This window comes from Heterocephalus glaber, unplaced genomic scaffold (genome assembly GCF_053883595.1).
Source record: "Heterocephalus glaber isolate CG9 unplaced genomic scaffold, H.glaber_assembly_v1.0 deba00001689, whole genome shotgun sequence".
Classification (NCBI taxonomy): Eukaryota; Metazoa; Chordata; class Mammalia; order Rodentia; family Bathyergidae; genus Heterocephalus; species Heterocephalus glaber.
In genome coordinates this window covers 8,646,314-8,673,772 of record NW_028258414.1, presented here as the reverse complement: position 1 = coordinate 8,673,772, position 27,459 = coordinate 8,646,314, and the positions used below count along the sequence as shown (strand labels likewise).

At 54.8% G+C, this 27,459-nt stretch overlaps 1 protein-coding gene across 17 annotated transcripts in view; it reads left to right on the top strand.

Annotated features, from left to right (window-relative positions):
* Megf11 (multiple EGF like domains 11) overlaps positions 1-27,459 on the top strand; it is a 300,131-nt gene that overhangs the window by 255,536 nt on the left and 17,136 nt on the right. For 16 of the 17 annotated variants that reach the window (XR_015446493.1, XM_021237045.2, XM_013076211.3 and 13 more), the window contains 9 exons: positions 13,777-13,897; positions 14,594-14,757; positions 15,797-15,899; positions 21,130-21,276; positions 21,622-21,756; positions 24,552-24,680; positions 25,575-25,703; positions 26,154-26,282; positions 26,683-26,811. Coding sequence is in view for 16 of the 17 variants with exons in the window: in XM_021237045.2 (XP_021092704.2) it covers positions 13,777-13,897; positions 14,594-14,757; positions 15,797-15,899; positions 21,130-21,276; positions 21,622-21,756; positions 24,552-24,680; positions 25,575-25,703; positions 26,154-26,282; positions 26,683-26,811 (1,186 nt within the window). In the remaining variant the exon portion in view is untranslated. The remainder of the gene's footprint in view (positions 1-13,776; positions 13,898-14,593; positions 14,758-15,796; positions 15,900-21,129; positions 21,277-21,621; positions 21,757-24,551; positions 24,681-25,574; positions 25,704-26,153; positions 26,283-26,682; positions 26,812-27,459) is intronic. The other variant, XM_087199060.1, reaches the window with a different exon arrangement.

The following is a 27,459-nucleotide window of genomic DNA, read 5'->3' as shown; positions in this document are numbered from 1 at the left end:
TCCATTTCCTGGAAGACTGCAGGAGAGGCAGTTAGTGAAGGATTAATACCCATTTCTAGTATTTGGGGACCTTCCTCTTAGACTCAGTCACTTTAGCCTGCCAGGGCTTGGTTTCCTTATCTATAAGATAAGTGGAGTCAGTCAGTTTGCCTGCTGAGGGTGTGAGTGGCCACGGTGGTATCCTCAGCTGTCTCCTCCCCAGAGCTGTCCCCAGCAGGGCTGTTGGGAGAGAATGTTAGAACAGCTTGATGAAAGGTGACTCTTGGTTTGTTCTGTTTTTTTGGTACTGGGGATCGAACTCAGGACCTTGGGCTCGAGAGGCAGGCGGCGGAACCACTGAGCTAAATCCCTGGCTAAAGGTGACTCTTGGAGGGCTCACCACAAACATGAGCAGTGTTGATGAGCTTTGACGGAAGGAACACCATGGAGCCACACAAATCTGAGTTCAGGTCCTGCCTTTCCAACCCCTACTCTGCCTCCTGTCAAGACACTTACCTGCCAGAGCCTCATGTGTTTGAAGGAGACTTTGCTGTCAGAGTGTGAAACTTCACACAGGCAGTTCACTGCTGGGTCTGAAACACCACAGACACCTGGTAAAACACTGCACTAGGAGGCCAGTGGAGGACACTGCTTCCCCCAAGCCCAGCACCCCTCTCTCCCAAAGAATGTCAGGGTTAGCTGCACGCAGGGTTTCCCAGTGAAACAGAGCTATGGACATACAAGGGATGATTGAAAATACAGTGAATGTTTGTTTTTTGAAACTTTATTACAATAAAAGACATATTGCCATGAATCCCCCTCAAAATAGTTCCCCTTCACCTTTTTTTTTGGTACCGGGCATCGAACTCGGGACCTTGCACTTGCAAGGCAGGTGGAGGCACCACTGAGCTAAATCCCCAGCTGTCCCCTTCACTTTAAATGCACTTAGTCTCCATCAGTCTTGGCACTTTCTAAGGCATTTCTGAAAGTCCTCTTTCGTGAGTGTCTTTGTGAGATGTGATAAAACAACACAACACAGTGAGGCTGCTGCTGAGTACCGTCCAACAGAAAGGCGGGCTTGTTAAAACATCGCAGTGCGTCCTCATCCACCTTCTTCACCAGATCTGGCACCCCATGACTTCTGGCTCTTCCCCCAAAATAAAATGTCCATGAAAAGCAAAACTTTTGAATTGATTCAGGACATTGTGGCAGCCATAACAGCACAACTAAAGACACAATGGCAGTGTGCCTTTTCCTCTAATAAATGTTTATTTAAAAATGTAGACATTCACTGTAGTTTTTATCACACCTGGTACACATCTGTTCACCCACACACCTGTGGGTCCCCTGAATGGCCAGTCTCAGCAGACCCTGAGGTGGACAGTGTTTGGGGAGATGGATCTGGAGATAGAGTGGAGAGGAGAGTCAGGGATTGACATCTCAGCTTGGTGGCCGCAGTGGACTTCCTTGGAGCCTGTGCTGGGAAATTTCACCAGGGCTTCCTGTGTAGGAAAGAGCTCTGGGCTGGAAGGCAAGACGCTGAGTTCAGAGCTCGGGTTTTGCCAGTGTGTGGGAGCTTCTGCTTCTCATCTGAACTGGGAATGAAGTTCTCTGCCCAGCGGAAACAGTGGCGTGGCCACCGGTCATTTGGATGGGAGTGTTTAACTTAGGGGTGGCATCGTTTCAGCACCTTGGACAGGACCCTACCCGCTACCCTCTTCGAGCCCAGGGCCTGGAGAGGACTGAACACCAGGGTGAGGGACCAGTGACAGAGGGGCTCGGGCCGGCAGAGCTCTGGGGTCCCCACAGCCCTGTCCTGACTTCTTGCTGTGAGAGGGGAGGCACCTTTCCTCTCACCTGCCCTGGCTACAGAGGAGGGTGAATTAGGTTGAGGGGACCGAGTGGGGCTGTCCGTCCACTTCTCCAGGACTCCTCCATGCATTAACCATTCCACTCACTCTTCTCACAGCACCTGACTCATACTAGTGTGTGTCTCTCTGAGGACAAGGACACATTTCCCTCTAACTCTTCCTAACCACTGCCCCGCCATGCCTACCTTGCCAGTGAACTTTTTTGGGTACTGGTGGGGTACCAGGGATAGAACTCTGGACCTTGCGCTTGCAGGGCAGGCGGCCGAACCACCTGAGCTAAATCCCCGGCCCCTGAACTCTTTCTGAAATGAGTGAAACCTTGGGAGGAGCAATGCCCTCAATGCAGAAGTTTCCAGCCTGACATTTATAGGAAGGAAATTCACGTTGTCTCTCCAGGGCCCTGGCCTGCAGGGCTGGGACTTGAATCCACCTGCTGGCCTCTGATAAGCAGATGGCTGCCCTGGAGACCGGAGCAGCTGTCCTCTAGCACCACCTCTGGGCTCCTTGGGCAATGGCAGGAGCTTCTCCCTTCAGTCCTGTGGGGCAGTTAGGCAGACTCGGGCTAGATTCCCTGCCTTGAAATACAGCTTTGCTGCTTTTATACTTGTGTGACCTTGAGCAAGCAGCTCTCTGTGCCTGTTTTGTTACATTTGAAAGGGGACTAATGATAGGATGATTGGAATGGTTCATTTAATGGGCACATGCAAAGCACTCAGAATGCCCAGCATTATTAGTCATCATTCAACAAGTGTTAGCTGTTCCTACTTTTTTTCCTTCAGTACTGGGGATTGAACCCATGGCCTTTGCACTGAGCTACATCCCCCGCCCTTTTGTATTTTCCATTTGGAGACAGGATCTCACTAAGTTGCTCAGTCTATGCTGAAACTTGCAGCCCTCCCACCTCAGCCTCCCAGGCAGGGCTACCACATCCACCTTATTGCTATTTTTTAAAATGTTCATGCTGCTCCCACTCCTATTGTTATTACCCCAAGAGGGGTCCCACTGGAACAGCTGGCTGACCCTGGCTGGTGGGCCCTGTCTCGGGGTACAGGTGGGAATGGGCATGAGAGGAAGACAGAAGACTTAGCTGAAGCTTCGACCTGGCTGGGAGCTCCTGGGCTGCCACAGGCTCCGAGGTTCCCAGAGTGACCCAGAACTGAGAATAGCCTTTCTCGCCACAGGGGGGATAATTCCAATTTCTCCGCCTGCCATGCTCCTCTGCCGCCCGCCTGCCTTCCCTTAATTAAGGCCCCACCGAGGCACCAGGCTCCTGTGCTGCTCCGGGACTAATGCCTGCCACCTTTGGCACCCGAGAGGTCACAGCCAGGGCGCTGCAACTGATCCTCAGCCACTTTGGCTGTGGAGCCGCCCCTGCTGCCAGAGATCAGGGTCTCTCTGGTCATTCTTCAGCCTGGTGCTCCCTTCCACCCTGGCTGTAATGGGGACAGGGAGCTCAGAGGGCAGGAGAGAGGGGCCCAGTGTGTCCCCTCCCGTGGGATTCGGGGCCCATATTTCTCCTCAGGATGACAGCATTTCTATTACCTTAAAGGGCTCATCTGTTTATGCTGCAATTTTTTGAAGCCCTGTCTGCCATTATTGAACCCTACACACCGGCGAGGGGAGTGAGCACTCCATCACCCAGATGAGCAGACTCCTTCCTGCATTTTTCTCCCCTCTGCACACTATCAGGAGGTCGGATCCAAACCTCCTCTCTCCAGACCAGCAGGACAGTGATTGAATTCCCTCCAGGGTTTCCCATGTCCTTTAGAGATGTCACCCTGCCTCTCTGGAGGAGGCTCCGAGTTGGAAATGGGGAAAAGAGGACAGGTGTGGCCAGGAGGAACGCAGACTGGAAATTACAGCCAGGTGCTGTGGATGTAATGCGTGTGCATTTCCTGTTCTAATTGTTTCATTCTTCATCAACCAGCCCTATAAACTATTAGCCCTAAGAGCAAAAAACCAGCTTCTCGTCCCGTGCCCTCCACCATTGACTAATTTCCTAATTATTGTAGCAAAAAATCCTCCTGGATGCTGCCCTAGGGATGAGGACTTCACCCGCTAGCTGCCATGCCCATGTGAGCAGAACACAGAAACTGTGCAAAGTACTAGAAATGATGCAAAATATAAAGGCACACTTAAGTAACTCACACCCTGCTCTGCTATCCCCTACTGCATGGCCTTGGTGGAGTTACTTAGGCGTCTCAAGCCTTACTCTTTCATCCGTGAGACAGGGTGCATCGCGGCGCTATGTTAGAAAGTAATTCTTAAGCTGGGCACGGTGGCACATTCCTGTAATTCCAGCTAGTTGGGAGGCTGAGGCAGGAGGATCACAAGTTCAATGCCAGCTTCGGCACCTTCGCAAGACCCTGTCTCAAAATAAAAAGGGCTGGGGCTTTAGCTCGGTGGAGAGCACTTGCCTAGCCTGTACAAGGCCTGGGGTTCCATTCTCGGTACCACCACCAGTACCACCCCAAAAAAGTAAATCTGAGGATCGAATAAGATAAAATGTGCACAGTGGTTAGAAGAAACCCTGCCGTGTGTGTAGTGGGTGCTCAGTAAATGTGTAAGGATTCATTATGCAGCTGCGGGGGGAAGATACAGTGTAAGTTTTAAAAGGGCATGGATTTAGGGTCAGACTGGCCTGCGTTGGAATCCCAAGTCTGTCACCCATTGTCTGCATGACCTCTTTGAGCCCCAGTGTCCAGGAGCCAGGGACACCAGCCCTGCAGGATAGCTGGGCGTGGTGACGAGATGTAGAGGTGGGAATGACTCTCCACAGGGGTCAGGATGGAAAGGTGCTCTGCACTGCCCTTGTGTAACTCTCACTCTACAGAGAAAGAAACCTAAGTCAGAGAGGGAAAGCAACTTGTCTTGGGTCACACAGCAAATCATGGGAGAACCAGGGTAAAACGCAGGTGGTGCCTCCCAAACCAATACTCTCCACCTTCGTCTCTGTGTCACATGTTACTGATGACACAGCAGGCACCTGCTGATTTTTCCCTGGACAGGGAAGGACCCTGAGGGCAGCCACCATTCATCCTCTGAGCAAAGGAGGGGAATGGATTGATGTCACTTAGGCTGAGTCCGGCCCTGGGACCCCGTGGGTTGTGGCTACATTAGGGACAACTGTTGAACATTCCTTGTTTCAAACAACCCTTCCAGTGTCCCCATCTGTACCCTCATGGCTGGGGCTGGGGCTGGGGCTGGGGCTCGGCCCCTGAGCAGCAGAAGAAGTGGTCAAGGCAGGTAGGGATGCTCACGCTCACCCCCAGTTCTCTTCTGTCCAGGTCTCTGGCCTCCAGGGGACTTCTGCTGGCTCCTGCACAGGGCCAGGAACAAAGGCTGCAGATCTGGAGGGCAGGGCAGGGCAGGGCCACAGTCAGAGGGGCCTCACCAAGGGATCCAGAGGATGAGGACAGCAGAGCAGGGTAATGCTGGCTGTCACTACGGGCACTGATTGCGGGGGTCCAGACCACAATCTCTGCTCTTGTCTGATCTTCAACAGCCCTCAGTAGGGGCTGCCAGGATGGCACACTGCAGATGGGAGACTGAGGTCAGAGAGGGGACATCACTACCCCTGGTCAGTGAGTGGCCAACAGGGCTGAGCCCATCACGATTTGAACTCAAAGCCAAACCAGAGTCTCCTGGGCAGGGCCGGGCCTGGCAGTGTTGTTAAATAACCCGCCAGACAGGGCCTTGCTTCTCAGCTGGAACCTAGTAGCCTCTTGGCCGTTGTCATCTCTGGGGACAGGCTGGGCCCTCAGCCTCAGGCAGGACTTTACAGTTTACCCAGCCCCACTCAAGACGTATTCTGAGTCACATCGCCGACCTGGGTCTTCACTTTCCCCTTTGTGAAGCGAGGCTGCAGCCCCTGCCCCTGCCATGGAGCTCGGAGGAAACAGGAGTCAGAGGCCCGGGGTGTGGACACCGGGTGGGGGGGGGGGGGCAGGGCCCAGGGCCCAGGGTCCAGAGCCGCAGCCTTTCACCTTCCCCCTTCCCCTGTGGGTCTGCACCAAAGAAAGGCAGAGCAGGGCCCCTCGCCCCGAGGCCCTGGAGCCCCCCCAACTGCCACACTCCTCTGCCCTGTGGCTTCCCCCATCTGCGTGATAATTACCCACCCAGGAGGGAGGGATTCCCACCAGAAGATGTGATTCTGTCTGGAAAATGAGAAGTGCTACAGAAAAAGGTCATGGATAAATCCCATCAAGGTGGGGCTAAGAAAACTAAGGATGGGGGTAAATACAAAAAAAAGAGAAGACTCACTCACTTAAAAGTTCTCTCCCAGAACACTAAAAAATAATTTTTCTCTCTTCTGCTAAGTGGGGTGTGACCGGCCCAAGGCAGCCAGCTGGTCCCAGTGAGCAGGGTGTTGGGACTGGGAAGCGAAGACGGGGTGCAGAACAGACAGGGCCCTGCAGGCCGGGGAGCCCCGAGGGGGCAGGGGCACTAAGGGAGGAACGCCTCGTGCAGGGAGAGGGCCATGTCGCAGTGTGAGACCCCAGCCCTTTTCCTTTGAGACGAGGTTGTGCTGAGTTGCCCAGGGTGGCAGCTCTGTCTTGATTGTCCTCTGTGTCCCATGCATTTCTTCACTCTGCCACGCTCCAGCCCCTAGCCTGGCACTGTCCCCTGCCCGGAGTATGTCAGGAATAAAGGCACAGGGTATTCAGAAGCGTCCTCCACATTGGGCGTGTCACATTTCTCCTGGAGCTGAGTTAGCACCCTCACCTCCCGTGTGGGACCCTCTGTCCCCACAGTCTGGTTCCCACCCAGGATGTTCTCCCTGTCACTGCTGCTGGGCACTGGCTCTGCCGGCCATTGCGCCCAGGGGAGCTGGGCCCTGATAAACTGCAGTGTCCCGCGCAGACCTCACAGTGTGGCCGCCAGAGCTCGAGCCCAGGGCAGCCGTCACTCCATGGATAGAGAACACTCATCCACTGCATGGACCACACCGGATGTGGGTGACCCCGTACGGGCTACCGGGTGAGCCAGGATGCAGGACAGCCGGCCCAGACCCATCCCTGACCTCTTCTTCCACACACGGTGTGTGTATTCACCCAGAACTCTGGCACACTGGGTACGCGTGCCGGTCACAGGCCCCCCACAGGAGTACCTGCACACGCATGCGCACATGTATGCGCACACGCACACTGGACCCACCATGGCTGCAGAGCATCCACAGCCAGGTTGAGAGCAGCTGCACTTCTGTGTTCTGCCCTGCTAGCCTTGCTAAGTGGTCCAGGTTGGCCTTGAACGCACGACCCTCCTGCCTCAGCCTAAGGAGCTGGGATTCCAGGCATGTACCACCACACTCGGCTCAAGGCGGTGTATTTTTGGCGCTTACAAATGCCAGGTTTGCTTTTTAAGCCACTAAGGATATCATGGAACCTCAAAGGGCTGGTGAAGGGTTTGCCTGGAGCCTCAGGAGTCTGCCCGGGGTTCGCAGGGAAGCCACCTTCTCTTCCTAGAGGCAGTGGGGCCCAGAGGGTGGCAGTCAATGCCTGCATCCTTGGAGGCACAAATTAGCCCCGGCCCTCAGAGGGCACAGCCTGGGGAGCAGCGATGGAGGCTGTGAGTCCTGTTCCTCCAGAGCAAGCCACAGCAGTGGCAGGAAGCTCCCCCTCTTACCCCGGGCCACCTGCATCCGGGCCTCTCCCTTCGGGGAATTTAGAGTGTTATTCACTTTCCTCCCACTGCCTGTTGTTTCCCACCATCTTCACTTCAGTCCTTGGGCTTTCGGGGTCTCCCAACATAGACACAAACGCCCCCAGGTGTCCCCTCCCCAAGGCCCTGCTGACCATCTCTGCCCTGTCACCATGCATCCAGTGGCAAACAGGAGAAAGACTGTTCAGTTCCTCAGGACAGGTGCCTGGCACAGTCTGGCCCATGGCTGTCACCTGGAACATTGGGTCCATGTCGCTCCTGAGCTATCTGCAGCCTGGCCCGCCTTGTGACTTGGGGCCCTGGGGCCCCTCCAGCCCTGGTTGGGCCTCTTCCAGGCAGTCCTGTGTCTGGGAAGGGTTGTCATCGAACAAAAGGAGAAAACAGTGCCCACACAGTTGAGGGGGACCCAAGAGGTGAGGCGTGACCCTGGAAGGACCGACAGCATATTTGTGCAAATTAGAAAAAGGTACCCCTTTTTCAAGACATTCTACTGATATTTGCCAGAAAACTGCTGTCATGTATATATAGATCTACAGTGACTGTCACATAGTGGCACCTGTAAAGTTGTGCAGTCCACATCCTGCAGAACTGTACAGAGCAGCCTCTGGTCACTAGTATCTATTCATTTAGGACAGATACAGGTGAGAGTGAATGTTCCAGGTATATTCAGTCTTAACATTCATCCCTTTTTCCTCTCACATGGGAGCCAAATAGAATTAGTCCCACAAGCCCTGGGCATCCCTCCCTGGCACAGGGTGACTGGGATGGGGGATGGCTGACAAGTGGCCTCCGTCCGCTCTCGCTCTTGGTCCCCTGGCTCTCTGCACCTCATGCCTTATGCAGAGTCTCTTCCTCCCAGCACAGTCTGCTGTCAGTGGCGGGTTCATTAGTGATGCACTAATTAGGTCCAGTGAGGTTCGCAGAGGTGCTCTCTCTGAGCCCTGTGGGCCCTGAGGCTCTTTCTCCCTGGGAAAACACAGATGGGGCTCCCGGCCTGGGAGTCCTGTGGCCCTGGCCTTGGAGCTGGGGTGACGGAGAAGATGGGGCAGCTGCTTGGCCTGAGCAGGCTCGGACCAGGAAGGGACTTTATACAGGGCAGAGCCATCACTCGTGTATGGCACTGGGGAGCAACAGTGTGCCCCGAGAGTATCCCTGGAAACCAAACTGGGGAGGGAGGGGAGCAGGAGCAGCCTAAGGATGGGGCACGGGGGAGAGGGGTGTCACCCTGGCTGCCTTCGAGTCAGGAAGTGCCTGTACGCCTGAACCCCTGGGCGGAGACAAGGCCCGTCCTGCTCACGGTGCGTGCGTGCTGGGGCCTGGGCAGAGCTATCCACCAGCCTTACCCTCTGTGCTGACGACACAGCGAGTCAGGGCCGGGTTTCTAAAACACGATTATGTGAGGACACCTGTGGTTAATGCTTCAGAGGAATGGACACCTGCCTTGGAGGTGGGGGTCAGGGGAGCAGGAAGGGGCCCTAAACAGTCTCCAGCCTACAGTTAAACACCAGGCTTGTTGGTACCTGGACTAGCATAGGAGCTCGGCTAATGGTGCTACACTGAGTGGACAGATGGATGAGGTCTGGCACCTCAGGCCACTTTTTGGGGATGAGGGATGGTGTTAGGGATTGAACCCAGGGCCTTCACACTGAGCTCCATCCCCAGCTTTTAAAAAATATTTATTTTGAGATGAGGGTCTTACAATCCTGGGCCTTAAACCCATTAATTTATCTGGGTGTGTAGGCACAGTGGTGCATGCCTGTAATGGCATTACTTAGGCTGAGACAGGAGAACCACTGTGAGTTCAAGACCAGCCTTAACTGCATAAGGAGACCCAGACTCACAAACAAAAACAAAACTAATATCTGGTTGTGGTGGCACACACCCATAATCCCAGCTACTCGGGAGGCTGAGGCAGGAGGATCATGAGTTAAAGGCCATCTGGGCAATTTAGGAAGACCTTATTTTAAAACAGAGAAAAAAGTACTCTGAGCCAGAGCCCAGGACTCTTTCATGCCTGAACCATTCCACCAGGAGGGGTCTCTGTTGGGCTCCAGCAGGCAGCAGGCCCACGGTGCACATGACCTCCGAGTGGATCTGAAGGGCCGGGTCTGCTCGGGTGGTGCTGCCTTCCACCTGGAGAGAATATTTAGGGAGTCGGGAGATAAGCTTCCATCCTCACCGCCTCCTTTCGTTCGAGGGAAGGTCAGCCACCTTTCCTCCCCCCCCCCATCCTCATTAACCTCGCATTCACTGCAAGGAAAACTCATGATCCACACGAGAAGCCCAGCTGTTGATTAATTTTTCCAAACAGGGCCAAACTACAAAGCAGTGTATTGCAGGGAGAAAATTGAATAAACAACATTGGAAATAAATGTAATAGAACATAGAGCTCATTCCCCACGGGGGTCTGGTCCTCACTAGGCGGAGAGGCTGGGGGAGGGCGGAGCAGAGGTTTTCCTCTCTGGAGCTCGCAGGGTTCCCTTCCGCTGCCGCTGCCGGCCAGCAGCTCTTTTAGATCAGGTTCAGGATGTTAATACCCGATGCCGCATCTATAATTAACAGGCCGTTGGGTAGGAAGAAGAGTTCACATCCGGCTCCTGCTGACAGAATGAAGATGCAGAGCGGGACTGGCAGGCTGCCCCCAGCAGAGGTGGGGACGGATGAGGGTACAGAGACCCCCAGCTCGGGCATGGTGGTGCAGGGAAGGCTGAGGCAGGAGGGTTGAGAGTTCAGGGCCAACCTAGATTACAAAGGGAGTTTGAGGCCAGCCTGGCTGTATCACAAAACCTTGTCTCAAACAAAGAAACCACCCAGGTCTCAACTTCCAGGTGCAGAAAAAGGGTCAGGGCCCTTCAAGACACAGGCTGTCAAGTGAAATAAATAGGACACACGTGTAAGTACTGAATAGTTTCTCTGGTGTGAGAAACTAAAAGTGTAAATAAGGATCAAAATGTATAACTGATAATGTGAAATAGGAAGAAAAGGTCTAAAGAGGTAGGAGAAATGGGAGGGGTAGGGAAAAGGAAAGAAGGGAAAGGAAAAAATATGAGAAAAGAAAAAAAAATGGAAACAAAGTCTTTGTAAATAGGGAGGGGTAGAGGGCGTGAAGGGAGGGCCGGGGAATGGGGGAGAAAATAAGAACCAAAATACATCATGTAAAGGTACAAGATCCCAATGGTGAATGTAACTGTGTTGTATACCTAAAATGTACTGATAAACTTAAAAAAGACACAGGCCATAGTGTCTGGATGTCCTACTGCCTCAGGTGCTGAGTCCAGCCCTGAATGTCCCGTCTGGGCAGTTAGCATCTGGTGTTGGAAGTGGGGGCCAGCAGCTGATTCAAGTTCCAAATCTACCTCTGCCTTGCATCAGCCGTGTGGTCGTGGACAAGTCACTTGCCTCTCTCTGCCTCGCCTGTTCAGTAGAGGGACCGTGGGATCCCCCATGGCCAGGGCAGTGTGACCAGGACCAAGCTGTGAATTAGCAGAGTTGTGGCCACACAGCTGGTATCTTAGAGGCCCAGGAGGACGCCCCCTCCCTGGGCCACGTCCTTGTCACCCCGCTCTCCTCTGGGTTAAGGACCCCACTCCAGGCAGGAAGCTGCTGAGAGAACTAAAGAGCCCTTAGGATTCATGCAGCTGCTGGTCCCCAGCCAGACACCTGCAAAATCGACAGCGCATTGCCAAGAGCAGTTTTGAACATTCCCCAGACTTACAGGAAATCCTTCATTACCCATGCCTGGGCTAACTAAAACACCAGGGGTTTTCTTTTGCTTTTAATTAGACTTAAATTAGCTCTGTGTGCTACGCCAGGTGAGTGTGAGCCGATCAGAAGCTCTGATTGGTCACAGGTGACATCACAGGGATTTCTGGGTCATGGTTGGTGCACGCAACGCTGCCACCACAGTCACAAGGATTGTGGTCACTGGCCAAACTGCACCTGTCCGATACTTGACTGGACCCGGGTGCCAGTGCAGAAAAGCAGCAGCAGTGTGTTTCAAAGTGAGACGCTCTGAAGGTGGAGGGTGCTCGGAGGGCCCTGGCTGGTGAGAAGTGGGTAAGGCTGACTAATAAAGGAGCTAAAGCTCCGATATTACCTAGCGTTCACTCACATCTGCTGGAAGACAGGACCACCTCCTGGCAGGAAGTTTTGTGGGACTCCTGGTGTCATCTTGGATCACGGGGCTCAGTTTGGGACCAGGCCTGGCTGGGGAGGGGGTTTGGGGGTGGGGGTGCAGGTGCCAGGGGCTGAGTCCACAGCTTCACCTCTGGTCTCAGGTCACAACCCCGGCTGGCATCCAGTCCTTTCCCCCAGATTGTGATGAGATCAGCAGATGTGAGTGCAGGGCCAGTTTGGGTCAGGTACTGGGCTGGAGCTGGGGGGATAAGGCACAGTTCTGCAGCCAGTCCCCCGGGGCCACTCGGGATGATCACCAAGGTCCTGTTCGCTCACAGGGTCTGGGCACCCTGAGTGAATGAGGCCAATGGGATGCTTCTCTGACTGGGCAGAGTTGGGCAGGGGGTGCCCAGCGGACATGGAATCACGGCCCAGGATCTGGCCTGAATTTCCCTTTTCCCAAGAGCCCCCGGGAAGCTCAGAGCCATGGGAGGGTGGGTTCCGGCCAGGCAGGATGCTGCTTCCTGTGTGCAGTGAGTCATGGGGCCCAGCCTAGCAGGGTCCCTCATGTAGTCCTTAGCATTGTGCACAGAATTCCCATTCTCAGTGCCAGCTTCTGAGCTGCAGTGCTGGCGCAACCCAGAGAGACCAGGTCTCTGGTCTCATGAAGCCACCAGTCTCGCTGGGGAGGCAGACAGTAAATTAGTGGACAGTAAACCCAAGGCCCTTCTGCGTGCCTGGAGCTTTCGGCAGGCCTGGCTCCTTTTGGTCCCAATCAGAAAACATCTGTCAAATGGGCCGGAAGCATATGGCAGGTGCCCGGCCCATCTGGTTCTGGCCACAGTAGAAGCCGGTGTGTGCACACAAACAGCTTGTTTCAGTGAGGCAGCGCTTATGGAGGGCCCGTCATGTACCAGTGGGATCCTGAGGCTGAAGAGTAGCTGTGAGTCAGTCAGACCCACCTCCCCAGCTCATGGCCCCGGGTGGACAGGGGCAGGCCTGTGAGTCGGCCCAGCCCTTGGTGTGTTAGGATGGCGGCTGTGATTCCTGCACCCCAAGTCCCACCAGGGCAGGGCTGGGGGACAGCGTCAGGGAAGACACCAAAGGGAGAGGACTGAATCACAGATGTGCACCTAAATCTGCACACATGGGTAAACATACAGCAGAAGCTGAGAGAGGTGGTGCATGTCTACAATCCCAGCACTTTGGGAGCCTGAGGAAGGAGGATTACAAGTTTGAGCCCAGCCTAGGCAGTGACTTAGCAAGACCAAGTCTCAAAGTAAAAAGGGCTGAGGATATAGCTCATTATGAAAGCCCTGAGGTTCAATCCCCAGTACCTCAAAAACAAAATCCAGATACAACAGAGACAAACAGCATAGAGAAACACAAGTGTGTGGACAGACTGCCTAAGCCTGTGTGGACACAGACCATGCAGATTCAGACACCCCACAACCCATCTTGGATAAGGCCCGTTAAGGGTCCCCAAATCAAGGAGGGAGCACCAGACCCTGGGTTCTGGGATTCCCTGAGAGAGATCCATTATTGGCTTGCTGTGGTGTCAGTCAACAGAGGCTGGCCCTGAGGGCACCACCCCCTCCCTCTGGGCTGCCTTGTTGATAGAGAAATGATCTCTCCCCAGGCCTCCTGCTGCTTAAACCTTGGAGGGTTTTGCCCACTGTCCTTATTAGAGGTGCTAACTATATCTTTGCATGAATAGTAACTTTTTATGGTGCTTTGTATCCACCAGCCACTGATCTACCTGCTTCACAAGTAACTAATTGAATCCTATTAATAGTTCCATGGGGTGGGGACAGCACTGTTGCCATCTTACAGATTTGAGGACTGACGCTCAGCCCAGTGCAGCAGATGCCCAAGTTGACACAGTGAATGGTATGGGAGCAGGGCGAGCACTCGGCCCGTCTGTCCTTTCTGTCCTCATCTTCACTGGCAGTGCCACACCGCAGGGGCCTGGCTGGATAATCCCAGCGACTCTACCCACCTCGAGGTCCTTAGTCACACCTGCAAAGTCCCCTTTGCTACATAAGGTGACATATTTACAGGTACCAGGGACACAGACATCTTTGGTGGGGATGATTATCTTGCCTAGCACAGGCCCACCTCTGACCCCACTCCACGCCGCTCTCTCCAGGGAGAGGTTTGTGCTGTGTCCTGTGCCTCGGGGACCTATGGGCCCAACTGTTCATCCGTCTGCAGCTGTCACAACGGTGGCACCTGCTCCCCGATAGACGGCTTCTGTACCTGCAAGGAAGGTAAGGTGCCCTCCCAAGCCCAGCCCAGGTCCAGGCAGCTAAGGGGTCTCAGCTGGGGCTGCTCCTGCCCACCTGAAGGGGTGGGAGCCTCTATTAGGCTCCCAGCAGGAAGCTGGAGCCCGGAACCTCAGTAGCAGGAGTGCGGTACAGGATTCCTCACCAGGGTGTCTGAGTGGCTGCAGGCACAGAGAGGGTGAGCTATCCAAGCAGTTGCACCAGCAGGAGTCGCCACCACTCCGAGGGGCAAGGGACAGAGGAACAGGCCAGGTTCCCGGAGCTGGACAAGGACAGAGAGGTTTTGGGGTGCTGCAGGCCCTCCAAGGAGACACAGCTATTGCCAAAAGCCTGGCCCAGGGCAGGGAGAGGGAGGTGATGCCAGCTGTTACCCCCAGTGCCCCCGAGTAGAGGACGGCACAAGGAGAAATGGGTGTGGGGGCAGAGGGCAGTGACCAGGCTCAGGATGGGGAGTCGGTCTGTCCCGAAAGCACAGCTCCCTGAGATCAGCTGTGGGGCTCCCCAGCCGCGCTGGTTCCCTGTCCCCAGCAGGACCCAGGCAAGCCTGAGGGGATACATGTGGTTCCAAGTGGGCCATGGAACAGATGCTGCAACCCTGTCCAGGGAAGCAGTGCTCTGGTGGGGTCGGGGCAGATGACCTCGCTGGGCCTGCAGAGGTGACAGCCCCTTCCCTCCCCTCAGGATGGCAGGGTCTGGACTGCGCTCTGCCATGTCCCAGCGGGATGTGGGGCCTGAACTGCAATGAGACCTGCGCCTGCGCCAACGGGGCAGCCTGCAGCCCTTCGGATGGTGCCTGCACCTGCACCCCGGGCTGGCTGGGGGACACCTGTGACCTGCCCTGCCCGGTGAGTGCCCCCTCCCTGGGGTTAACCTGAGCTCAGGAATGCACAGAGAAGAGCACCAGGACTAGGTGGGGACCCCTGGAGTTGGGTCACGGCTGGTCCTAACCCCCCGTGGTCATTTTTCTACTTGGGCCTCCGCCCAGTCTCCTATAATGCAGCAAACTGCTTGCAGATGAAGCACCCAGGTGTTACCTATCCTCTGCCCCTGCCTTGGTAAGCGTTAACTGACCCTGGTGCTCCAGCGAGCCCCAACTTGCCTCAGGATCCTGCCCCTCCCGGGCTCCTTGGTGGGTGGTGGCCCGGGCTCTGTGTCCTTCCAGTTCCTGAAGTCTGTGCTTCCATGATCAGGGTGGGGGGTGAAGCCGAACGATATCCCGCAGTATCCACCCACACTTAATCCCTGGGTCTCGTCGGTCTTGAAATCAACCCATGTGAAACTGAATGAGTGCCCATGGGCTTGAGGTCCTGGGTTCACATCCTGCCTTTGCTGCATTCTGCCACCTTGAGTGTGTTACTCCCGCTCTCCAGCTGTTTCCCATCTTTAAAGCAGGAAAGCCAGGAACCATGTCAAAGATTGCTGTGAAGACCCTGAGAAATGAGGGATACAGGCTATTGGTCCTTTGTGAGCACATAGCAAATGGCGGTCACCATTTTCTTCCCCAGTAACAAAACTTAACCACTCATTCCTCCCGTGGGATAGATGTGTCCTGATCAGTAAAGTACATTTTTAAATTATGAGCTTAAAATTTAAGCTCATGATACCCACGGCCCTCAGAGCCTAAGGATTGAAAAGTAGGGCAGGGGCTGGGGATGTACCTCAGTGTTGACGCACCTGCCTGGCAAGCGAAAGGTCCTGAGTTTGATCCCCGGTACTATAAAAAAAAAAAAAAGAAAGAAAGAAAAGCAGGGCAGGACCATCCCCTCCTTTGCTCCAAACCTCACACTCCTGTTAATGCAGGTGGGTGGGCTCAGTTTCATCATCAAGTGTATGAATGAAACTCTGGGAGATTCTGATCACCTTCCTCTCCCTCCTTCTCCACAGGATGGCACGTTTGGGCTGAACTGCAGCGAACGCTGTGACTGCAGCCATGCCGACGGCTGTGATCCCGTCACAGGCCACTGCTGCTGCCTGGCCGGATGGACAGGTAACCTCTCCGTCAGGTCCCGTGAGTCCTGGCTCTCGCTCTGCTCCTTCAATATGTTTCTTCTTGCTCTCTAAATCCGATGCGAGCAGATTTCCCTTTTTCTGCTCTGAGCTCCAGTTCTTCGTTGCATTTGAGTGCCAGGGGAGCCCCTCAGTCCCTCAGGGCTGCCTCCTGGTCTGGCCAGCACTCAGCATCTCTCATGTGCCACTACCTCGAAGAACCCAGACCTGTCCATGCCAACCCTGCTCCAAATGCCTCGGTGGTTCCCTGTGACTCACAGAACATCTGTGGCTCAGGTCCCTTGTGATCTGGCCCTGCCCAGCTCCTTCCTCTCCTGCCACCTCTGTCACTCACTGACTCAGCCACCAGGGGTGGAATTTATCTTTTCACCAGTCCTGATTGCAGGCCTTTGCATATGCCCGCCTCTGCCTGAGTCATTCTTTGCCCCCCTCCACAACTCCTCCCTTTCTGTGGTCCTAGGGGTCAAACGAGGCAAGCACCTCACCACTGAGCCACATCCCAGCCCTGCTAACTCCTTCCTGTCCATGGGTTTCAGGTTAAAGGTGGCTGCTTCTGAAATGGCTCCCCTGAAACAAACCTGCCCACCAAGGCTAAAAAGCCCGTTTGTTAATCTCCTGCTATTCTACACGTGTCCTTCTGTAGAACTTAGCACAACTGGCCTTGACTTCTAATTTCAGTGTTTATCATCTGCCTCCCTAACTTGACCATCTGCCCCAGGAGGCATCTGCTTTATTTACCACTATGTCCACTGCCTGCCACCCTTACAATATGGATAACAAGCTGGTTAGGAACAGAACTGGAGCAGGCCAGTGATCTTGTGATCTTGGGCAAGTCTTCTAGCCTCTCAGAGCCTGATTTCTCCATCCACAAAATGCAGACAGTTATAATCCTCCCAACCAACTGTAGGGTGGTATTGAAGTTTAGATGGGTTACTACCATAAAGTGCTGACGGACAATGCCCAGTGCACACTGAGTGCTCAGTCATGGAAGCCACTATACAGGAAGTGCTGGGTAACAATACAGTGTGTGAATGGACCCACCGGCCAGGCCCAGGGTGGGGTGCGACGCAAAGAGAAAGTAGTAAAGTAGTAGTCGTGACTGCCAGTGTCAGTCCTCAGATAAATAATTCACACTGAACTGCTGTGTGGCTTCTGTTCTCCACAACTGGAAAGTTTCCAAGCAGGTAAGGGCCAGGGACATTCCTCTGTGGCCAGGGACATTTCTTTGTGGCCAGGGACATTCCTCCGAGGCATCTCCTGCTCAGCTTCCCTCCCCTCAGTATAGAATGTGGCTGGAGCCTGGTCACTGTCACCCTCCACTCTCAGCAAGAGCCAGGTGGGAATCCACTTCAGGTTTTCATTGCCTTAATTTCAAGTGAGCTGATCAGATTTTAATGACATCTGCTGCTTAAAAATTCTGTCTTTGATGGACAACCTTTCAGCACAGCCTCTGCTGTTCTAAAGCCGATTTCCCCAAAGGTGGTCCTGCAGGCTTTTCAAAGAGGGGATTGGTGTCTTGAGGTTTGTGGAGCGGAAGGAGGCCAAGGAGGGAGGGCGGGGAGGGGTGCGGCCTGGGCCTTCCACCGCGCGCCTCCCACTCACCGCCCACCTCCACGCTTTAGATCTAGAATATCCCCCTCAAAGCCTCTTGTGTTCAGAGGTGGGCCTTTTGGAAGATGACGGATCATGGGGTGCTCTACTCATCCCAATGATGAACTTACAGCAGAATGTGCTGTTAGGAGGTGGGGCCTCGTGGGAGGAGGTGGGTCCTTGGGGGTGTGGCCCGGAAGCGAGCCTCTTGTTCTCTGGCTCCTCCCCTTGTTGCTTTACGTCCTGGCTGCCCTGACGGAGCAGCTTTTTGTCTGCCGGGTCCCTTTGCCTTGGAGACCGCCAACCGGGGATTGAAACTGTGAGCCAACATCAACCTCTCTTCTGAGTTGTGGGTGTTGGTCGTGTGTCTCCACGACAAGGAAAATGACTAAATCAGCACCCCAAGAAGTATCAGTGGCGACCTCCCCACCCCGGCCCTCTAGCTCATGGCTTGGCTCACTGTGGCCATATGCAAGCCCCCTACTTCCTGCAGGTTGCCACTGCTGCTGCTGCTGAGCATTATGTTGTCTTCACTTGCCCTGCGCATACAAAAGTGCTCACTCAGTGCTCATTAAATGATGTTGGCTTTCCCCGGAAGTGGAGATTTAAATCTGCCCCAACTTTCTTACGCTCCAGGTGAGGAAGGGGAGCTGCCCAAGGCCTCAGGACTTACCTAAGTGGCATCAGGATGAGAGCCGCAGGATTGCATTTTATGAGGAATCCATTTATTCAGAGAGCTAGTATTTCTTAATTCAAGCATCACTGAGTCTTTATTTGGTAGCTACTTTGCCCAGCACTGGGCCAGGCTCAGCAGTAAACAGCAAAATTCAGCACCATCCAGTCCTGAGCTGAACATCTACTATGGATCATGCAAAGATGACCATGGTGGCATCTGCCCGTGGGGAGCACCCGCCTAGTTAAGCAGGGTCAGGGGGCCAGTAAGCCATGGTTCTTGCCTTCACACTGCTGGCGGGGAGAAAGGCTTCTGTGTAGGAAACATTGAAGTAACAGGGACAAAGCTGTATGCCATGACCATGACACTAATGTTTGAATCCCTGGGCAGGTATCCAGGAAGGCCGCCTGGAGGAGGCGTCTAAAGTAAGGATATAGGCTTCTGGCCTCACGCCATGAAGTAGAGATCACAGTGTGTAGACCTTTAGCTTTATCCACCAATACAGATTGTGTGTGTGTGTGGGGGGGTCCTGCAAACTAAATCGAGGGGATTCCACAGGGTCAGAAAGGAAAGGGGATTAGTATCCCTACTAAACCATGAGGAGAACCAGGACCCGAGAAGGTAATGGTGACGCTGCTACTTCAGAAGCTGGAGACTCCCCAAAGGCCAAGGCCAGCCCCTTTCCCATCATACCAGAAGTCCCGTCTAGAACTGGGCATTCCTCATAGCCCTTGACTCTTCCTCCCACTCAGATCCCAATGGCTTAAGCTGCAGGGAGCTCACAGGACAGAAAAGGACTCTAGACAGGAGTCCCAGGCTCCCAGAACCAGGCCCAGAATATAATAACTGCCCGATCTTAGGACCCAGGGGACCTTGCAGCCACCTGCAATCTGAATGGAAACAGGGTGCTTTTGCAGTTCTCCATCTCTAAGAAAAAGGACCCCTTTATATGAACACACTGAGGCGCCCGCACTCGGGAACAGCTAGCTATGCTCTTAACAGCCACTGACTGGGGGAAACACGACAGCAGCAATGAGAGGCCCTGTGTTCCCTGGTGTGTTGTATGCATCGTCATCAGCGGGTCCCAGTCATAGCTAGGTGACCTGTCTGCCTTGGTCAGGCTGCCGGGACCACTTAGCACCCAGGAGCTCAGAGCCCCGTGGGACAGCCACATCATGTCCCTCTGCCTGTGGTCACAATCCACGGTTTTCAACAGCCACCGCAAAAGATTTCCTTAGGTGATCATGGCTGTTGTGCACCCTTGGGGTCTGCACCCAAAGACTCAATCAATGGTAGATTGAAAATACTGTTTTTAAAAATGAATTCTTGTGGTGGTGCATGCCTGTAATTCCAGCACTTGGGAGGCTGAGGCAGGAGGACTGCCATGAGTTTGAAGCCAGCCTGGGCTACATAGCGAGACCCTTTCGCCTACACAAAAAAATCTGTATTGAAGGTGTGCAGACTTCTCATTTCCTAAACAATACAGCAGAACAACACTGAATTGTGAACTATAACGGAGATAATTTAACCTGTACTGGAGGATGGGCAGATGCTGTGCCAGATGCCGTGGGCTGACTTACTAGGAAAGGAGAGCCTTAAAGATGTGTCCCAAACTCTGAACCGCTCTGTGGCTTCCCCTCCCTAGCCTCCCTTAACCCACGATGCTCATCCAAGCTTCCCCTCAGGCACCCTAACTCCACAGGAGGGGCTGTGGATTCTCACTGAGAAGAGGTCTCACCCCCTGGGGAGAGGCCCCACCCCTGCTTCCCAGAGTGCCATCTGAACCTGACACCCTGCTGGGAAACAGAGACATTTCGGGGCAGGAGACAACAAGGGACAGCGGTGTGGAGCAGGCAGTACCAGTCTCTTCTCTTGCCTGCCCTGTGTGATCCCAGCCTGCATCCAAATTGGTCCCGCTGCTAGGCTGGGGCTGACTCTGTTCACTGGTCCTGAGTATCCCCTGCTTACAACAAGGCAGATGTGATTTTTAAGTTAATTCTGCTCCTCTCCAAGCCTCTCAGACTCACCTTCTTCCAAAAACCCAGCCAGTCCCCCGGGCCCTGGGTTCCATTCACCTAACACACATCAGCCTGAGAGACCCCCCCCCGTGGGGAGGGGACCTCCTTAGCCTGCAAGCTGAGTCACTCCTGCACATATTTCCTCCACCTGAGTTAAAAGAGATGGATCTATAGATTGCACTCCTCTGTCTCTTTGAGGTATTCCATCGACTATCCTATGGCCGCTCTTTGTTAAACCGAGGGGCCTTCAATCAGTTTGTTGGATTACAAGTACCATTAAAAAAAAAATAGTTGGCTTCTGTTACACATCTGTGTGTACAAATGCATGGGATATAAAATAGGTATCACCCTGAGGACTGTCAAAAGACCCTACTCACTTTCTGAGCCCCTGCAGCCCCCAGAAGGGCACTAACTTGTGTGTTAATTTGTTTTTGGTTTTTTGAGACGGCTATGTAGTCCAGGCTGGCCTCAAACTCATGGCAATCCTCCTGCCTCGGCCTCCCAAATGCTGGGATTATAGGCGTGTGCCACCACACCTGACTTTAAGGTCACTAACTTGCCCCTAGTAGATTTTTCAGGCCTGCTTTTGATGGCAGCTAAGGTAGTAAAGACAGCAGAGGCCCTTTGTCGCCTGGTCCTGTCTCAGTTCCAGCCTCCTCTTTTGCTTAGTCCCATGCAGCACTTCACCGTTTGGCCACACCATGATTGTGTCATTTCTCCAAGATGTGATTCTTTCTCCTGCCTCTTGCCCTTTGCACGCCTGGCTTCCTTTGCCCACCCAGTGCCTTGCTGCTTCTGTCTGGACATTGCTTCTTCCGGAAGCCCTCCTCGCCCAGCTTCCTGGATGCCCTCCTGGATCCCCTCTTGGTGCTGCATCAGACCCTTCCTGAAATCCTCTCCTCTGACCCCAGTCTGCCTCTGCCCCACAGGTATCCGCTGCGACAGCACGTGTCCACCTGGCCGCTGGGGCCCCAACTGCTCCGTGTCCTGCAGCTGTGAGAATGGCGGGTCCTGCTCTCCTGAAGATGGAAGCTGCGAGTGCGCCCCTGGCTTCCGAGGACCCTTGTGCCAGAGAAGTAAGGCTGAGTCAGCCCCCTCCCAAAGACCTCAGCAGCTCGTCCTCCCAGCCCTGCCCGGCTGGAGCCAGTCCTGAACCCAGGGAGGTCCAGCTCAACCCTCCTGCTAGTCCCCTCTGTCCCTGAGCTGGCTGCTCTGTCTCCAAGTTCACGGCCCAGCTTGCCTCGTTTCTTGATAGCAACAGGCACAGGTCATAGTTCCTCTCTTCCAAAAGGGAAGGGCCCTCCACAGTGTGAGGAAGAGCGGCTCGCCCTACACTTACTTTCAGAATGTGGGACGGCAGGGGTGGCCAGGCTGGCTGGCGCCCCTTGGGCTGCTGACCACCGTCTCCCCTCCACCCCCAGTCTGTCCCCCTGGCTTCTATGGACACAGCTGCGCCCAGCCTTGTCCCCTCTGCGTGCACAGCAGCGGACCCTGCCACCATGTCAGCGGCCTCTGTGAGTGCCTGCCAGGGTTCTCTGGAGCCCTCTGCAACCAAGGTACTATCTCAGTCGGGGAGGGGACAGGGTGGGGGACGAGGGCCTTGGAGGGAGAGACTCGCAGGACGACTTGCTGTGGAGGCAGCTCCTTCCGGCTGCAGGGCGCAGGTCTCTTTCCATAGCCTGAGCGGCACCCACATGAGGGGAACAAAGTGGGGACATGAGATGTGGGTGGTCTCACGGAGCGGGGTGGAGACAGGTTCGGCTCCCACGCCCATGATAGAGAAGGAACACGAACTGAGCACAGATGAGCCCCAGCCCAGAAGGGGCACCCAGTGGTAAAGGCTACGGGACTCCGCAGGAGCCGGTGCTGGGGCTGGCTGGAAACCGCAGCCTCCCATCCTGCCCTCGAACTCAGCATCCCTGATCCCTCGCCACACAAACTCCTGTCTCAGCCTGAGTCCTGCGCCACACCAACCCCAGGGCGGTGTGGACCTGGGGCTGGCTCAGGGGCTGTGCGGATGGAGGAGAAAGGCATCTGTTCTAAGTGGCACAACCAGCCTGCTTGAGGCTCAGAGCCGGGGTGCGCTGTGGCCCAGCACAGGGATGCAGTGGCCAGAGATGGCACAAGGGGCCCAGAAGGGCACTGGGGCCTTCAGAAAGAGCTTTGCATATGACCTGGACCTCCAGCTTGCGGAATTTACACTTGAACCCATAAGGAGCAAAGGGATCTTTAGGATAAGGTAAACGTAGAGCTAAAGGCAATGTGAAGGTCACCCAGGCAAGAATCTCATCTGGCCTCTGCTTAAATACTTTCCTTGACAGAGCCCTCACCACCTCCCAGGGGAACCCATTCTTTTGATGAATAATCACTGCTGAGCTGGGCTGTTTAGGTCTGAGGGCCGTTAATATGTATGAGTGGAAAGTTTACTCCGTGAGGCTTTGAGGTCATGAGATGTATGGGCTCCCGGGAGACGTAGGTGACAGTTTCATTTGCTTGCAGCCCTCTCAGGACAGTTTAATCATCACCTGACATGCGGAAGTTTACTTATTAAACATAGGAGACCCGGCCGTCAATACAGTTAGGCTCGGTCTAAATTAGGACCCGGGCAGCCCATGGAGTCGCTCTCTCGTCCTGTGCTGTCTGATTTATCACCCGCTGGCCTAATGAGTCTTTTCCACATATAGATCTAATAGAGTTTGCTATTAATGGCAACTGCCCTGGTTAAGCCTCAAACCTTGTAAAAAATTGAGCTGACACTTTCTAATGACTGGCTTTCCAGTGAGTTACAAATTACAGACACTGCTTCTCCAGAACCATTAAACACAGATTAAATATAAGCAGATGTTTTCTTTCCACCAGCCCTCTTTTCTCTCTCTACTGCCCCTTCTCTCTGACTGACTCTTGATTTGGCGAAGAAGTACATCAATTAACATATGAGGCCGATCGCATTAGCAGCTCTGTGGGTGAATCTGTCAGCTGTGTGTGTGTGAGGAAGACTTGAAAGACATGACGTTCTTGTTAGAGGCTCAGAGCTAGCCTGGGGGATAGACAGAGCTGCTCTGGCACCCTGCTGGCCATAGAGAGCCAGGACTGGAGGTGGGTTTCCCAAATAAAGCACATCCTAGAGGCAGCAGAGAGGCAGGTGACTTGCTTTGCAGGATCCTGAAGTACAGATGGGAGGGAAAGGTCTTAGCCTCCTGCAGACCCCCACATCAGCAGCCCACCTGGTGATGTGGTTTGCTTAAAGGGACTAAGCAATAGAACTTCTGGCTGTGTGACCTTGGACCAGTTGCTTAACCTCTCGGTGCTTCAGCTTCCTCATCTGTCAAGTTAATGGTAGAAAGTAATGGTGAGAATATATAAGAGCACTGTAAGAGTAAGTCAACTAATAGTCATGAAGCACTTTGAACAGTGCCAGGTGCATATAAGCATACCAAGTCCCAGGGTGCATTTGGAAATGGTATGTGGTTACCATGCATCTGGGAAGGAGGTGAGAGGCTGCCAAAGATAACTCACGTGAGGGAGGTTAGGTCCTGGACTCTACGGTCCAGGGATTTATCCTGGGGCAACGGGGAACCATTGAGGGTGTTGGAGCAGAGCACTGGAGTACCAAGAGGGAGCGCTTTAGAGAGCCCACACTGTAGGAGCAGTGGGGCATGGACTGCAGGCAACCAGAGATGGGGGGGGGGGGCTCTGTTAACGCTCATGCCCGGTCCTAAAGGAGTGAGGAAGCCCACCCCTCCTCCAGGGATCCATGAACAGCTTCTCCAAGAGGGACTGTGACTGACACCTACAGCTGACCCCAAGGTAGAAACATGGAAGCTCAGCAGAGGACGAGGCCTTTAGAACCCAGATGGGTTTCCTCGAGGAGGGGGATGCCAAGCGAGGCTTGGGCAGCAGAGTGGAGGACAGGTCATTCAGAGCCAGTCCGACAACAGTCACACTGCAGGCGGAACTGTGGTGCTCTATCTCAACCCCTCCTCCCAGCTGTGAGCGTGGCCCACCCCGTGGCTGTGGGCTCAGGGATGTGGGGTGGGGTGGGGGGGACAGCACAGGGAGCACTGGACTCAAGTCCAGGGGTGAAATGCTCCACCTTGCCACTTTCTCTGTGGGACCTCTGTTAAGTGACTGTACGTCTATAGACCTCAGGCAAAGGGTACAGGAAAGGGGACAGTCATTTATGTGCAAATGGAGAAGGGTGGTGGGCATGCCCGTGTATAGTTCCTGTCCAGATTCCTGACCCAGGGTGGTCATGGCTCTGGCCCAAGCACCTCAGGGTGCAGTGGGGGAGGGGTGATGGTCTAAGAAACGAGGGGAGGAGGGCAGGTGCCAGGTTGCCCTGTGCCCACAGTGTGTGCTGGAGGGCACTTTGGGCAGGACTGTGCCCAGCTCTGCTCATGTGCCAACAATGGGACCTGCAGCCCCATGGACGGCTCCTGCCAGTGCTTCCCTGGATGGATCGGCAAGGACTGCTCCCAGGGTAAGCTGCTGCTCCGAGAATGCCCTAACCCTGTCTGCCCGGTGCCTCCACCTCCTTCTGCAGATAGGAATCCCCACCTGAGTCCCAGTGAGCTCTAGGGCCTACACGATGAATGTCTGGGGCTGACCCTGGGTAATGCTCACTGCGGGTATCAAGGCACTGATATTGCTGCCAGTGCCGTTTTTACTAGGACTTAATAGTCCATCAGCACCAGCAAGGAGCAGCCACCCAGTTTCAATGCAGAGCAGGAGGGGACAAGGGTTTGCATGCTGGAGTCTGGATGCGGCAGTGAGGGTGGCCAGGGAAATCACCTTAGGAAGAAGGCAGGCACTCTGTGGGGGGCCCATATGGCTGAACTCCTGGGCCTCAAGCCTGGGCAGGGAGTCACAGGGGCCATTCATGTAAGCTGCACCCAGTCTGATGCAAAGGTACAGCCTGGCCAGGAAGGCCCATCTGAGGGTGGAGCCCCTTGTCTGATGGGTGAGAACCAGTGGAACCAGCTGGTACCTGCAGGGAGGCCCCAGTTAGGTGGCTTGGCCTGAGGGGATTCTGTTCTGATGGGGAGACTTGGGCTCCATCCTCAGGGGGCTCAGCAGTCGAGAAGGACCCACCCACTGGAGGAAGTTAGTACAGTGTGCACCCCACTCCATCAGTCCCCAGAGGGCAGGGCCAGGAGCCTCAGAGCCATGCTGAGTTAGTCCCCCAAATTTCTGAGTGTGCCAGAGAATCGGTGCTTAATATTAGGGAATCCTGAGTGACCTAAGGAAATCTGAAAACTGCATTAGACCCCGGAGGCCAAGAAATGTCACCCAGAGCCATCTGGGTCTTGGCTCTGACTTGCACTCCCCCCTTCCTGTCCTGTTCCCTCCACCCCTCGGCACCCCCCCCCCCCAGCATGCCCACCCGGGTTCTGGGGCTCTGCCTGCTTCCACACCTGCAGCTGCCACAATGGGGCAAGCTGCCGCGCTGAGGACGGAGCCTGCCACTGCGCCCCAGGCTGGACTGGACTCTTCTGCACGCAGCGTAAGCCCTGCCTCCCCACCACTCCCAAAGCCGTGCTGTGGCCTACTGGCCACTGTGGGCATAGCCTGGGCCTGCCACCGGGGGAGGAGAGAGCTCCGCCCCAGAGCTGGGCTGGAGTCAAGCATGGGGTCTTGGAAGACCAGGGCTGTGAGGTTTCCTAGTGATCACCAGGACCAGGCCCTCCTGGACAGTGGGAGGGACAGCCTGTGGCTGTGCAGCAAGGAGACCCGAGCTGGCCTCTGGTTCCAAGGCCCTTGGTCGGAAGGACCGCCTACCCCTAGTCCTACCCCTTCAGCAAAAGGGTCCAGGGGGCGGCAACGGCTGGAGCAGAGTCTCACTAGCCTTCACCCCACGGTGCACCAGAGGTGGCACAGAACGGGTCCAGGCTGCCCCTCTGAAGTTGTGCTGGCCCTGCAGCAACTCCTGTGACCAGAGGTCTTGTTTCTCCAGGTTGCCCAGCAGCGTTTTTTGGGAAGGACTGTGGGCGTGTGTGCCAGTGTCAGAATGGCGCCAGCTGTGACCACATCAGTGGCAAGTGCACATGCCGCACAGGCTTCACTGGACGCCACTGTGAACAGAGTAAGTTGCCTGCGCCATCCTGGATGTTGGTGCCAGGGCTCAGCCTCCTGCAGCGGAAGGCCCACTGGCCAACAGGAGCACTCAGGCAGGGCTCTGTGCCCCCTTCTTCTCTTGGGGACAGCTCCAAAGGAACGAGACTGAAGGTTGTGCCTACCTGAGTGCTGGAACTTCCTCCTGCAGTTGGGACAGGGCAGGGGCGGAGGTCCTTGTGCTTCTTGAGGCCTCTATGGCACCCTGCCTGGGGCCTGGCCCATGGAGGTTGCTGCTCAGGGATGAGGGCCTCTCCTCCTCTGCCCTGTGTCCTCACATGAGGACTGTTGGCAGTCACTATAGGTGTCTCCCATGGACAGGAGGGAGTGGCTGTCTCTCACTGTCTACCCACCTTCTTTATGCCACACAGGATGTGCCCCAGGAACCTTTGGCTATGGATGTCAGCAGCTGTGTGAGTGCATGAACAATGCCACCTGTGACCATGTCACCGGCACTTGTTACTGCAGCCCTGGATTCAAGGGCATCAGGTGTGACCAAGGTAGTTCAGGGGGTCTGATAAGATACTTTATGGTGGGCTGGGGATTTAGCTCAGTGGTTCCGCCATCTGCTGTGCAAGCGCAAGGACCCAAGTTCGATTCCCGATACCAAAAAAAAAATACTGGGAAAAACAAAAACAGAAAGACACTTTAGGGTGGTGGGGAGAGCAGGCGGTGGGTGTCCCAGGCAGTGTCTCCAGGATCATCCTCCGCAACTTCCTGTAAGCCTGGCAAGGGCACTCACAGCGCCTGCTGTGGGAAGCCAGTGGACCAAGTCGAGATGACCTGCCAAGTTCTAGTTCTGCTGTGAGCTGTGACAAGCCCTTGGGGTCCTTTCTTTTTGCCAGCCTGTTATGCTTCATGCAAAGTAGGAAAAGATCAATCCTGGTCTTCCCCCAGGACATGAGCTTCCTCGGAAGGCCAAGGAGCCCAAAGTGGCTCCATTCTGGCCCTGGCTCTGCAGGCAGACACCTAAGGGAGGAGGCCGGGGGACCACGTTTAGATACTGAGTGAAGGACATAGCATAGCCCCTGGCATAGGTGTGCACTCCAGAAACTGCCGCTTTCTCTTTAAAGTTCTGGAAACCTGAAAGGGAGTATTGTTGGTGCTAGGAGCTGGGGGGAAGGAAATGGGCTCTCAGTTACCCACAT